Source organism: Pelophylax lessonae (genome assembly GCF_965119305.1).
Source record: "Pelophylax lessonae genome assembly, chromosome: 2".
In the NCBI taxonomy this organism is placed as follows: Eukaryota; Metazoa; Chordata; class Amphibia; order Anura; family Ranidae; genus Pelophylax; species Pelophylax lessonae.
In genome coordinates this window covers 730,077,682-730,092,550 of record NC_138769.1, presented here as the reverse complement: position 1 = coordinate 730,092,550, position 14,869 = coordinate 730,077,682, and the positions used below count along the sequence as shown (strand labels likewise).

The following is a 14,869-nucleotide window of genomic DNA, read 5'->3' as shown; positions in this document are numbered from 1 at the left end:
ATTCCGGCCAAAAGGTTAAATTTTAACCTCATCGGTCCACAGAACTTGTTTCCAAAATGCATCAGGCTTGTCTATATGTTCATTTGCAAAGTTCAAACGTTGATTTTTGTGGTGAGGACGTAGAAGAGGTTTTCTTCTGATGACTCTTCCATGAAAACCATATTTGTACAAGTATCTCTTTATAGTGGAATAGTGTACCACAACTCTTTATAGTGGAATAGTGTACCAATGTGGGTTTTGAATTGTTTTTCTCACAATCCTGCGAGCTGCTCTGTCTGATATTTTTCTTGGTCTTCCAGATCTTGCTTTAACTTCCACTGTTCCTGATGACTGCCATTTCTTAATTACATTCCGAACAGAGGATATTGACATCTGAAAACGCTTTGCTATCTTCTTATAGCCTTCTCCAGCTTTGTGAGCGTCAACTATTTTCAGTTTCAGATTTCTAGACAACTGCTTAGAAGATCCCATGGTGTTGATTATTGGGGCAAGGTCAGAGGAGTCCGGGCATTTAAAACCTTTGAGATTGACATCACCTGGTCTTCCCAGACGATGATTGAGAACAATCCATGACACTGGCAGGTCTCAGCCTTGCAAAGGGGGCAGTGCATGCTATAAATTCTGCAGGGTGCCCAAACTTTTGCAGACACCATTTTTTTGTTTTCTGTAATCTTGAAAGTGTCAATGATGGAAATAAAATCTAACTTTTGTTGACATATTATAAGAATGTCTAATCTGTAATTTGATGCCTTTTGGAGATTTTTCCATCTTTCCTTGGCTTCTTTGTGCACATTAATACAAATTTATACCTGGGGTGCCCAAACTTTCGATCCCCACTGTACATGGCAAATGAGATTTAATGTGGAGAAGTGTAAGGTTTTGCATTTGGGGACAAAAAACATAAAAGCACAATACAATTTAGGGGGGGGGGAACCTCTGGGGGAATCAAAAATGGAGAAAGATCTGGGAGTCTTAGTAGAAGATAGACTGAACAATAGCATGCAATGTCAAGCTGCAGCTGCCACAGCCAGTAGAATATTGGCATGCATAAGGAACGGCATGTTTTCCAGAGATAAAACTATAATCCTGCCACTGTATAAAACTCTGGTCCGACCACATCTGGAATATTCTGTCCAGTTCTGGTCGCCAATCCTCAGAAGGGATGTGTTGGAGCTGGAGAGGGTCCAGAGAAGGGCAACTAAACTGATTAGGGGATTGGAGGACCTAAATTATGAAGAGCGCTTACAAGCGCTTGATTTATTCTCCCTGGAGAAGAGACCCCTGAGAGGGGACATGATAGCAATTTATAAATACCTCAATGGTGATATCAACATAGAGAAAAAACGATTCAGTCGCAAAGAATGTATGAAGACACGAGGACATACAATGTGATTAGAGGAGAAGCAATTTAACCTCAGACTACGCAGGGGGTTCTTTACAGTAAAGGCTACAAGACTGTGGAATTTGCTACCACAAATGTTAGTTACTGCGGGGAGTATGGCTACATTTAAAAGACTCTTGGACGTACATCTCAAGGATAAAAACATTCGGGGGTATGAGAAATGAATACGTCCACACACACCTACACAGGTTGAAATGGATGGACTATTGTCTTTATTCAACCTTAACTACTATGTATGTTACATTACCACATGCATTTGTACTTGTTCTCTCAAGGTTTTGTTATTATCAATTAGAGACATGGGGGGAGACGACGACTTTGTTTCCCTGTGTTTTCATTTGTTTTCTTCCTTTTTTCTTTGTGTTTATATATGTTTGTATCCAATTGTATATATACATTGATGTTTTTATTATGTAAACTTGTATGTGTCAATGCAGAGACAATCAGGCAACCAATTGAATATGGGTGTGACCCCTTTGGCATGTGTGCTTAAAACAATGGTTCTGATATTTATTTTGTAGTGAACAAGCATGCTGAGTCTGTGTGAAACGCATCTACATTTTTCCTGCTGTACCTTGTGCTTGGACATTTTTCAATAAAGAGATATTGCTTCATTCAAGCCTCTTTCTCTTCTAGTCTGCATTGTTTACGGTGGGGAGGCGGGGCCAGGCACTCATGTCAGATTGCTGGTGCAGACTCACATGAGCAGTTCCCAGAGCTCTGTGTTGATCAGCGGGCCCCGGCCGCGAATCATTGGCTCCGCTTTGTACAATCACAGCGGGAGGGGGTGCATGCGTGCGCCCTAAACCCAGACGTAGGCAGCGATGTGGGGGTATGCCGCTTTGCCTACAGCGGACGCCCGTCCACGGTATATTGCGGGCAGGCGGTTAAAAGAAGTAATTTTTGTAATAAATAATTATTTTATTGTTATATGGTATGGCTTTTTACGTGTTTTTTTGGCACCCTATAATGACACTGACACTCCAAGTACTTGTTCTTTAGACATGATTTAGAATGTGGTACGTAAATCATTCACCAGTCCAATACAATTTTTGTAAAAACACTGAGATGTCAAAATATGTCAAAACAGTATTTTAAGGGAAAAATTGTCATGGCAATTGTTTTTAATTTACAGGGCATGCAGCAAAAAAAAAAAAAATGCCTTCCAGTTAGGGATTCCATCAAAGAGTCAATGCTGACAATTCAACATCAGCTGTCATTATTTTCGGCAGACTGATTCTGCTTAAGGCCACATTCACGTGGCTGGTAACTTACGGAATTAGAATTCCAGTGGAATGACTGGGGCGTGCGATTAACTCTGTGTGGCTACATGTGAACAGCAGCAGCCCCTGTCTGCCCGCCATTCGTTTTAAATGGGCCGAGTGGCTGCTGCTTATCGCATGCCCATGTCACTCCAGCCGCAATAATCTGCTGATTCTTGTCACAGGTATCCAGTGGACACAGGTAACCGGCGGTATGAAAGAGGCCCAATGAGGAAAAAAGCCTGAGCTCTTAAAAATGTTCCCTCCCACCTTCTATCTAACTGCCTAACCTGTATTAAAAAAAAAAAAATGTGTGTACTTACCTACTTATAAACCGCCTTGCCCCGGTCTTGTGATCCCGCAGCTGCACCCACCCGTCAGTGAGTGGCAGCTGCAGGAGTGAGGATGAACACTGACAATGGCTGGGCCATGGGAGCCTATGGGTGATGTCGTGACCCGTGGAATTTACAGTCATTGTCAAGGCAAAGCAGCAGGATCATCATAAGCCCCAACTACAGTCCCCTGAAAAGTGTATGAAGGTGATGGGAAATCGGCTCTACTCACCATCCTATCCTTGTTCTGACTTGTGGAAGAGGATTTGCTCTCAGGGCGGAGTAGAGGAAGCCTGTTAAGAATGATCTTCTCTTTCTTGAAAAGGCCGAATTTGGCCCTCAGAGTTTTGTCGTCAATGATGCAGGACACGGGGGCTTTTATCATCTTCACAATCTCTACTTCATTTTCTTTGACCTTGAAATGTAAAAAAATAAAGTGAAAATTTAGCTGATGAGGGTGGAGAGGCAGTGACAGTAAAATTCCAGGGACCCTTTAAATAAATACACAACACTGTTTTAGGAAGATTTATCTAACATCATATGCCTACAGATAATCAGAGATAACCAGGTCACCTCTCATCTAGCAGCTGTAGGTGCTGAATGAACTGGATAAATGGCACCATACCTGGAATGTACATCATCATTACACATCTAATCCACTCTTCAAATGTATCTACACCCAAGAACAAAGATGTAACATATTGCAGTTTGCCAGTCCTCAGCACGCACAGCCATGTTTTCCATTCACAAGGATCTGTGAATGCAAAAACTTCAAGGACCATCCGTGCGAGAGGGACTTGTAGTTCACAATGAAGCACAAGTGTTCTGTTGCAGATGCTGCTTTATACATTGACATCTCTCCATAGACCCAGTGGGGTTGACTTCAAAATCTGGTGCAGCTCTGCATAGATACCAATCAGCTTCTCACTTCATCTTGTTTAATTAATCTTTGACAATAAAACCTGGAAGCTGATTGGTTTCTATGCAGAGCTGCACCAGATTTTTCACACTCCAGTTTTAGTAAATCAACCCCAGTTAACCAAAACAGTATGGTCACCCGATGACAATCCGCAGGCAGCTCAAGTGGTTGTAAAGGCAGAAGTTAAAAACCTTCTGCATTCAGCTCGCTCTGCAGCCCCCCCCCCCACCCCTAAATACCTGAACCCGATCTTGATCCAGTGATGTGCACAAGAGCGAAGACTCTTGCTTCCCATTGGCTCCCGTTATTGTCAATCACAGCCAGTGAGGAGGAAGCGGGGGGGGGGGGGGGTTCAGGACTTGGACGTGAGCACATATGAGTGCCCCCACAGCAAGGGGCTTGCTATGGGGGCACTCAGCAAAGGGGAGCAGCCAGGAGCACCGGCGGGGGACCCAAGAAGAGGAGGATGAGTGCTGCTCTGTGCAAAAGCATTACACAGAGCAGGTAAGTATAACATTTGTTATTTTAATAAAAAAAAAAAAAAGTCTTACAATCACTATAGGCACTAGAACATATTGTCATACGATTTGATAGTTCAAAACCGTATGACAAGTCACACCCTATTGCTGGCAATGAAACCGTTCAAGTTGCAGCGACTTTGAAAAAGGTTTGTGCACTTTTTGCAATTTTATTGCAACTTGCATAGACTTCTGTTAAATGAAGTTGCAAGCCGCAATGGGCAGCACAGTGACTAAGTAGTTAGCACTTCCTCCTAGCAGCACTGGGACCGTTGGTTTGAATCCCAACCATGACACTACCTACCTGGCTTGCATATTCTTCCTGTGCCTGTGTGGGTTTTCTCCGGGTACTCTGGTTTCCTCCCACACTCCAAAGACATGCTGGTAGGTCAAATGGCTCCTGTCTAACTTGGCCCTAGTATGTACTGTATATGAGATAGATGTAATAAAAATATTACCAACAGTGCATGTCTCCAAAACAATTAAAAGTAAATAAAAATGCGATGTTACTTTAACTGTTTTGGAGACATGCGCTGTTGGTAATATTTTTATTACATCTATCTCATCCGTACCATTGTGGGTTGTCTACAGCAGCAGTCCCTTTTTTCCACACAACCATTTATTTTGGCGCGAGTCTTCATCAAATCATACCTAGTATGTATATGTAGGAATGCGAGTTGGGGAACTTAACATTGTAAGCTCATTGAGGGCAGGGACTGATGTGAATGTACAATATGGATGTAAAGTGTTTCATACATTGGCGATATGGACAGTAAATACAATGAAATGGGAGGTTCAAATCACACTAAACTACGGCTGGAGTAGCGTTTTTTTAAAGGCGCACTGGTGTGAACCAGGGCTAACGGTTTACAAGTAGTAGAATCCAAAGCAATTTTACTTCAGATTATTGCAGTACAGAGGATGTGTATCCAGTTTTTCGAAGTGTAAGACAACAATGACTTTCCTAAGCCCCGTCTCTCTGAATAACTAATGCTGGCTGAGGGAACATGGAAAAAGTGGGGAGGGTATAGCTAGGACCAAACTAACCAGCACTAATAACAGGAGGCGAGGACGGAGGAAGATACCAACATTTTATAGTAAACAAGTTGTAGTGGCCCAATACTGCCACTAGATGCTAGCATACTACAAAATAATAATAACCTTACGCAGCTCAATATAACATAGAAAAATGACATGAAAGTAGGGCCGAATGACAATCACCACACATGTAGTCCATTGTTTACTTCCTGCAGCCCCATAACTAAAGGACCATACCTCGGCACAGACCTGCGGCTAGGAGAATAGTCTACAGGAGCCTGTGCTTTCCCAGATCAATTTAAAGCACAATGCACAAGGGTCTAATGGCAGAAAAGTAGTACTTTTGGGGACAGGAAGGGTGCCATTCAGAGAATGCTTTGCATTCTCTCTTTGAATGTAAAGCGTTCTCTGACTGGATGAGGTGGAGGGTGTGATGTCATTGCTCCACCTCCCCACCTCATTAATCAGAGAACGCTTTGCAGGTTAAGGGGCATACTGGGTTGGTGACTTTTCAAGTGGGCGGGACCACCCGGTGACGTCCTAGGGTGCCGCCCCCCCCCCCTTATTTATTTAAGAGCTGTCAGAAGGCGGAACTGGCAGACGGCGGGAGCCTTCGTAGAGAGCAGAGTTTTTGTTTTCTTTTTTCAGGTCCAGCGGTGTGGCGGGCATCACAATTGATGATGGATCTACACCAGGGTCTTTTTTTAAAGGAATTGTCAAAAACTTGCATTTTTATTTACCTTTTACACTTTTCGGGTGAATGGGTACCCCATACTCATTCACATGGGGTGGGGGTGGGAATTGGGGGTCCCCTTGTTGAAATGGGATTTCAGATTCTGATAAGGACCCCCCCCCCCGAAATTCCAATAAGGACAAGGTGCTTGAAAGGGGGGGGGGGGGGTGACAGAGAAGTCCCCCAAAGCACCATTCCATGTTGAGGGCATGTGGCCTGGTATGCTTCAGGAGCAAGCGACCCCCCCCCCCCCCCCCACCAGCCTGCATGCTTGTATATAGGTCTGGTATGGATTTAGAGGGGGGAGGCCCATGCCATTTTTTTTTCTATTTCAGCATGGGGTTCCCCTTAAAATCCATACCAGACCCGTAGAGCCTTGTATGGAACTGAGGGGGGGGGGGGACTCTCTGGGGCTCTGAAGAAAATAATTGCTGATCTACATAAAGATAGCCTAAGCTATAAGGAGCTTGCCAAGACCCTGAAACTGAGCTGCAGCATGGTGGCCAAGACCATACAGGTTCCACTCAGAACAGGCCTCGCCATGGTCGACCAAAGAAGTTGCGTGCACGTGCTCAGCGTCATATCCAGAGGTTGTCTTTAGGAAAGAGAAGTATGAGCACTGCCAGCATTGCTGCAGAGGTTGGGGGGGGGGGGGGGGTCAGCCTGTCAGTGCTCACACCATATGTCGCACACTGCATCAAATTGGTCTGCATGGCTGTCATCCCAGAAATAAGCCTCTTCTAAAGATGATGCACAAGAAAGCCCGCAAAAAGTTTGCTGAAGACAAGCAGACTAAGAACATTGATTACTGGAACCATGTCCTGTGGTCTGATGATTAGGGATGCACCGATCCGGCTTTTTTGGAGCCGATACCGATATCTGGCGAGGTGAAATCGCCGATACCGATACGGAACCGATCCGGAGCCACACACAAAGCAAGCGGCTGCAAAGCCGCTGCTTCATGTGTGTGGCTCCTCCATTCACAGGCGGAGTGCATCTGATATCACTCCGCCTGTGAGCCGGACCTATACAGGAAGTAGCGGCTCCCATCCCATGCTAGTACTGCACCTAGTAAGGGATGGCTGAGCCGTTACTCAGCAAAAACTGGATCGGCCGAACTTTACCGATCTCCGATCCAGCTATTTTGTCTGGATCAGGGCCGATTTCCGATCCGAATATCGGATCGGTGCATCCCTAACCTAGATAAACTTATTTGGTTCAGATGGTGTCAAGCGTGTGTGGCGGCAATCAGGTGAGAAGTACAAAGACAAGTGTGTCTTGCCTACAGTCAAGCATGGTGGTGGGAGTGTCATGGTCTGGGGCTGCATAAGTGCTGCTGGCACTGGGGAGCTACAGTTCATTGAGGGAACACAGCTGGTCACATGGTAAAGAGCCTACATCAGTAGATCGTGTACATCGTACATCGTGTACATCATGTAGATCACAGGGGGGTAGATTATAGGTTAATATTTGACATTCTGGGAGCTAGAACTTTTACATGCATATATACTGTATGTACTGTGAAAAAGTTTTAGGCAGATGTGAAGAAAAGCTGTAAAGTAAGAATACTTTAAGTGTCGGTTCACACTATGGCGACACGACTTCGGGGTGACTTAATTAAGTCGCCGTGCACCGCGACTTCGGTGTGGCTTGCACCGACTTCACATAATGGAAGTCAATGCAAGTCGCTCCGACTTAGCCCAAAAGTAGTGCAGGAACCTTTTTCTAAGTCGGAGCGACTTGATTCGCTCCTATTAGAACGGTTCCAATTGCACAGAATGGAGCACGACTTGTCAGGCGACCAAGTCGCCTGACAAGTAAGAACAGGGTGAACCGGCACTAAGAAATATCCATTTTATTTGTTTTTGTATCAATTTCCAAAACATGAGCCAACAGAAGAAAAATAAAATCTAAATCAAAGCAATATTTGGTGTGACTACCCTTTGGATTCAAACCAGCATCAATTCTTACACACTTTATACACTTGCACAAAGTCAGGGATTTTGTTTTTGATTACAGTCATACGTATGATTAACCAATTACACCAAGCTGGTGCTAATGATCATCATTTTCATACAATGGGTATAGAACATAATCACCCTCCTTTTAAAAATAGTCACATTTTGACTATTGTCACATTACTTTTCAGCCTGAATTGAAGACAGACATAGTTTTTGTTTTATCCAGCTGTATTTACTCAGTGCAACATATACCATCTAAGTGAAAGATATAACACCAACATGTCAGAAAAAAAAAGAAAATCAAAAACAGAATTACTGGAGTTGGAAAAAGGATCACCCCCCTCCTAAAAATAACGTATAAACTTAAGCAGGTGTAGCTAATTACCTTCTCAATGGCACACAAAACCATTTGACTTTCAACAGTGATCAGCTGTGGTCATTTTGATTAGCGCAGCATGAAAAGAGCTTTCCTGGAGCATTTCAGTCCCTGATAGTGCAACTGAAGCAAACAGCCAACTATGGGTGGCAAGGCAAGAATATTTCATGTGGACATCTCCCAAGCAAAGACCCCCTATTATGTCTCCTACTCTCTTCCATGACCCTCTGCGACTCACTTTATATACTCCCTTCCCTAGCTTCAACTTACAGACCGCTGTCACATTTATTCAACAACCCATTATTCCCTCCTGGACAAAATATTAAAGCTTTCCAATGGTGGATGAACAAAGGGATGTTCAGGTTTGGACACTTCCTCTTCCCAAGGCCCGTTAACGGCCACTCACTGTACTAGCAAACTGGGAATCCCCCTATCTGAAAGGTTCAGACTACATCAAATCAGATACTTAAATGACACAACTACTCAACCCTTTATTACAGCCTATGAACGTTGGTGCTCCCAAATCTATGCCCAGAGGGGTGGTATTTCCTTGATCTATGCGGCATTGACAAATACCCCTGAAAAACCTCATTATGCATTGACGTGGGAAAGGGACTTAGACCTAAACTAGGAGGTGACCACTTGGTACAATCTCTTTAAAAAATCATTCAAGTGTATACTGAATACGTCCTTGATAGAAGCCATCGTTAAGGTTTTTACCCGTTGGTATCTTGTTCCTACACGTCTAGCTAAGATTTACCCAGGATATTCTCCACTATGTTTACGCAAATGCGGACACCAGGGCACCCTCCTCCATGTTTGGTGGGAATGCCCACGTATTAGGGGGTTTTGGAATAAACTTTTCAGAATGATGCGCAAGGTCACTGGTTTAGCTATACCTAAAACATCTGAAGTCGCTCTGCTAAATAGCAAACCAGTTAAGGGCCCGAAATCACTCCTTAAACTGGTACATTTCCTGTTGTTGGGCGCTAAAGTGTCTTTAGCTCGAGCATTGAAAAAAAACCCTCGGTTTCATTGATGGCAACAAAATCAAGGATTATGGCACAGGAAAATGTAGTCAGCATCTTCTTAGCAAAACACGAAGATTTTTAGACAGTATGGGAACCTTGGTGCTCATATCTTCATCAACCACTGTGATATTCATTGTTACTTCACAAACTTTGCCTCCCCTCGGTGCCTGATCTTTTCACCCTCCTCTCTATATTTCTTGTTTCTCTCTTTCCACTCTCCTTTACTCATACTTTATCTGTCTTTACAATATCCCGTCATATTTTATTGATCTGGGCTTTGATCTACTATTTAATGGGTACCCAACTTTAAGTTTCGTCTCTCCTGCTTCCACATCTGAACATGGGACCCAACTTAAAAGGACAGTTAGCTATGCAAATGATATTAAATGCAATTGGGTTATGAGAAGATAACCATTAATGACCTTTGGGTTCAATCCTCTCTAGAACCAAGACTAATGAAGTCTAACCCTTTTTGAGGGAGTTACCTTTATTGTACTATACCTTCTCATGTCCCTTATATACCTTCCAAAAAGTCTAAATACGTTTTATTGTCAATTTACTATGTGCCTCTCATATTGGCCCTTGTATCAACCAGTATATATTCTTGATAATCCAATATTTTGATACGCCTTGTTACAATGATGTTTTATAACAGGTTTATGTTCATTCCATTAATAAAAATGATTAAAAAAGTAAAATGCTCCCCATTCTCTTGTGATCTTTGATGACTAGATAGTCACAAACACAATATCTCCTGCACTTGGAAAAGTGCCCACTCCAGATGAGTAAGCTATAACTCCTTTCAAGTTTTATATGGATAAATGCGGTCTTGCTGCCCTCAAAGAGTGGGGGAATCTGGAACTCTGAAACCATACAAAAGAAACACAGGGAGTACAGCCCTAGTGCATTATCCTAAGGCAAATAATTTGAGTAAAAAGTGGTAAGTTTTATACTCACACAATTCATTCATGTTAAAAAGCTCATCACAAATCCATGTTCATGAACTTATGTGACAGAAATTAAGGTCCAATGAACTGATGCGTTTCGAGGGTTATCTCTTCAGAGCCACAAGAGAGGCTACTACTAGCACCCATCTTATATAATAAATGACAAGAATACCTCTTAGGTGTGGGTGTCACCATTCCGCCCGCTGGACAGGATAACTCCTTACATCAACTAGTGGACATAATCTGATCACAATATTTGATCCGTCATATACTCAGACACATAGTACAAAACACAAAAGCACAAATTGTATTCAGCCAAAAAATAATTATATGTATACACACACACACACACACACACACACACACACACACACACACACACAGTATCTCACAGAAGTGAGTACACCCCTCAAATTTTTGTAAATATTTTATTATAAAACTTTTCATGTGACAACACTGAAAAAAATGACACTTGACTTGCTACAATGTAAAGTAGTGAGTGTACAGCTTGTAATACAGTGTAAACTTGTTGTCCCTTCAAAATAACTCAACACACACCCCTAAGTGAAAATGTCCAAACTGGGCCCAATTAGCCATTTTGCCCCCCCCCCCCCCGGTGTCGTGTGACTCAATAGTGTTATAAGGTCTCAGTTGTGAATGGGGTGCAGGTGTGTTATTGCTCTCACTCTCTCATACTGGTCACTGGAAGTTCAACATGGCACCTAATGGCAAAGAACCATCTGAGGATCTGAAAAAAAAAAAAAAAAGAATTGTTTCTCCACATAAAGATGGCCTAGGCTATAAGAAGATTGCCAAGACCCTGAAACTAAGCTGCAGCATGGTGGCCAAGACCATACAGAGGTGTAACAGGACAAGTTCCACTCAGAACAGGCCAAAGAAGTTGAATGCACGTGCTCAGCGTCATATCCAAAAGTTGTCTTTCGGAAATAAGACGCATGAGTGCTGCCAGCATTGCTGCAGAGGTTGAAGGAGGGGGGGTCAGCTGTCTGTGCTCAGACCATACGCCGCACACTGCATCAAATTAGTCTGCATGGCTGTTGTCAAAGAAGGAAGCCTCTTCTAAAGATGATGCACAAGGAAGCCCGCAAACAGTTTACTGAAGACAAGTAGACTAAGGACATGGATTACTGGAACCATCTCCTGTGATCTGATGAGACCAAGACAAACTTATTTGGTTCAGACAATGTCAAGTGTGTGTGGCGGCAACCAGCTGAGGAGTACAAAGACAAGTGTGTCTTGCCTACAGTCAAGCATGGTGGTGGGAGTGTCATGGTCTGGGGCTATATGAGTGCTGCCGGCACTGGGGAGTTTATAGTTCATTGAGGGAACCATGAATGCCAACATGTACTTAAACATACTGAAGCAGAGCATGATCCCCTCCCTTTGGAGACTGTGCCGCAGGGCAGTATTCCAACACGATAAACGACACCAAACATATTTCCAAGACGACCACTGCCTTGCTAAAGAAGCTGAGGGTAAAAGTGATGGACTGGCCAAGCATGTCTCCATACCTAAACCCTATTGAGCATCTGTGGGGCATCCCCAAACAAAGTGGAGGAGCTCAAGGTCTCTAACATCCACCAGCTCCATGATGTCATCATGGAGGAGTGGAAGAGGGCTCCAGTGGCAACCTGTGAGGCTCTGGAGAACTCCATGCCCAAGAGGGTTAAGGCAGAAAATAAGGGTGGCCATACAAAATATTGACACTTTGGACCCAATTTGGACATTTAACTCAGGGGTGCACTCACTTTTGTTGCCAGCGGTTTAGACATGAATGGCTGTGTGTTGAATTATTTTGAGGGGACAGCAAATTTACACTGTTATACAAGCTGTACACTCACTACTTTACATTGTAGCAAAGTGTAATTTCTTCAGTGTTGTCACATGAAAAGATAGAATAACGGAATTTTTGTAAAATCTTACCTGTAAAATTCCTTTCTCTGAGTCCTCCGACAGTCGCCGCCTCTTCATATTCGTCACATATGGGGTATTAGACTTTGCTCCGAAGGAGTAGCTAGGCAACAGAATATGTTAACAATAAAGCTTTAACATATCCCACCCTCAAGGGGTGGTCCCCTCAGTCAATACCCTCCTACTTCCTGCAACCATATCTCAGTTTTAGTGGAATAGCAGTAGAGTATACATTCAAACCCCAAAAGAGGGGCGGGGGCGGCGACTGTCGGAGGACTCAGAGAAAGGAATTTTACAGGTAAGATTTTACAAAAATTCCGTTTTCTCTTACGTCCTCCGACAGTCGCCGCCTCTTCATATTCGTCACATATGGGGACGTCCCAAAGCAGTGCAAACATGAGGGGTGGGAAACGCATCCGCGCCGAAAGGCAACGCAGTCTCCACATCAAAGAAAGGAACCTTACCAAAGGAAGGAAACCAGCTGGGCAACAGCAAAAATAAGTGCTCAACAGGAGCAACAACCCAGGAAAAGACAAAAAAACCAGGGGATACAAAAAAACTATCCCAACAGCCAGGAGTCCCCAACAAGGGACCCTATGGAACAGCCGCACTAAGAACCTTGCGGCCAAAGGAAGCATCCGCCGATGCCTGAACATCTACTTTGTAGAATTTTGTGAAAGTGTGTACGGTCGACCAAGTCGCCGCCTTACACACCTGGGCTACAGAAGCCCCATGACGGCAGGCCCAAGACGTACTCAGTGATCTAGTAGAGTGCGCCTTCACAGGCACAGGGGGAACCTTCCCCTGCAAGGCATAGGCCTGTTCAATGGTCTGCCTGATCCATTTGGCAATGGTAGAGGCGGAAGCCGCCATGCCCTTCCGAGGACCCTCTGGAAGAACAAACAAGGAGTCAGTCTTACGAAAAGACTCAGTCGATTTAAGGTAAACCCTTATCGCCCGAACAACATCCAGAGAGTGCAATCTCACCTCCTTCGGATGTTTAGGCTTCGTGCACAACGAAGGCAAAACAATATCCTCGTTAAGATGGAATTCCGAAACTCGTTTCGGTAGAAAAGAAGGATTAGGTCGCAAGACCACCTTATCCAAATGAACAACCAGGTACGGAGACTTGCAAGACAAAACCGCCAGTTCCGACACTCTGCGAGCCGAAGTGATCGCCACCAAAAAGGCGACCTTTTTGGACAACATAGACAACGAGATCTCCCTGATCTGTTCAAAAGGAGCACGTTGTAACCCAGATAGAACTAGATTTAAGTCCCAAGGGGGCAAAGGATCCCTCCTAGGAGGAACCATATGCCGCACACCCTGAATAAAAGTGCCAACCAAGGAGTTGGAAGCCACGGGACGTTGAAACAGAACGGCCAGCGCCGACACCTGACCCTTAATCGTAGCCAGCGCCAAACGCTGATCGACACCCGTCTGAAGGAAAGACAGCACACGGGAAACCGAGTACGTGCGGGGTGAAAACCCCCTGGACTCACACCAGGCAAAATAGGCCTTCCAAGTACGGTAATAAACCTTCCCCGAGGAAGACTTCCTCGCGTTGATCAGAGTATGAACGACCTCTGGAGAGAGACCCTTCTCCTTCAGGACCTCGGTCTCAACAGCCAGGCCGTCAAAGCCAGCGACTGTAAAGCAGGATGGTAAATCGGTCCTTGAGACAGTAGATCGTCTCGAAGAGGCAGACGCCAAGGAGCGTCGACCGCCAGATTCACGAGGTCTGCGTACCAGGACCGGCGAGGCCAGTCCGGTGCCACAAGAATCACCGTGCTGCGTTCCGAGTGCAACCTGCGAAGGAACCTGGACAGCAACTGAATCGGTGGAAACGCGTACATCAGCCTGTACTGATGCCACGGGGCCACTAACGCGTCCGACGCGTCTGCCCGAGGGTCGCGCGTCCTTGCCACGAACCTCTTCACCTTGTAGTTGAGGCGAGACGCGAACAGGTCCACATCTGGAAGACCCCACTTCGCGCACAACATCTGGAAGACAGCCGGGTGGAGAGACCATTCCCCCTGATCCAGGGTCTGGCGACTCAGATAGTCCGCCTGCCAGTTCTCCACTCCCGGAATGTGAACCGCCGTTATCGCCGGGACATGAGTCTCGGCCCAAGACAGAATGTCGGCCACTTCTCGAGCCGCTCGGGCACTCCTGGTGCCCCCTTGGTGGTTGATGTAGGCCACCGCCGTGGCATTGTCCGTCTGCACCCGAACCGGGCAGCCCTGCAGCCGGTCCGTCCAGCGATGAAGACAGAGCCTTATCGCACGCAATTCCAGAATGTTGATCGGAAGGGAAGACTCCCCCTCCGACCAGGTCCCCTGGGCGGACAGAACGCCCAGAACACCACCCCAGCCCGACAGGCTGGCATCCGTGGTGATTATCGTCCACGAGATCGGA

The 14,869-nt window shown here is 45.0% G+C and overlaps 1 protein-coding gene across 1 annotated transcript in view; it reads right to left on the bottom strand.

The window, feature by feature from the left end:
- The window catches only part of LOC309547815 (ligand-dependent nuclear receptor-interacting factor 1-like), a 57,741-nt gene that overhangs the window by 12,314 nt on the left and 30,558 nt on the right, over positions 1–14,869 (bottom strand). Inside the window, exon 3 of the mRNA XM_082247819.1 lies at positions 3,229–3,411. Within this exon, the coding sequence (XP_082103945.1) occupies positions 3,229–3,411 (183 nt within the window). The remainder of the gene's footprint in view (positions 1–3,228; positions 3,412–14,869) is intronic.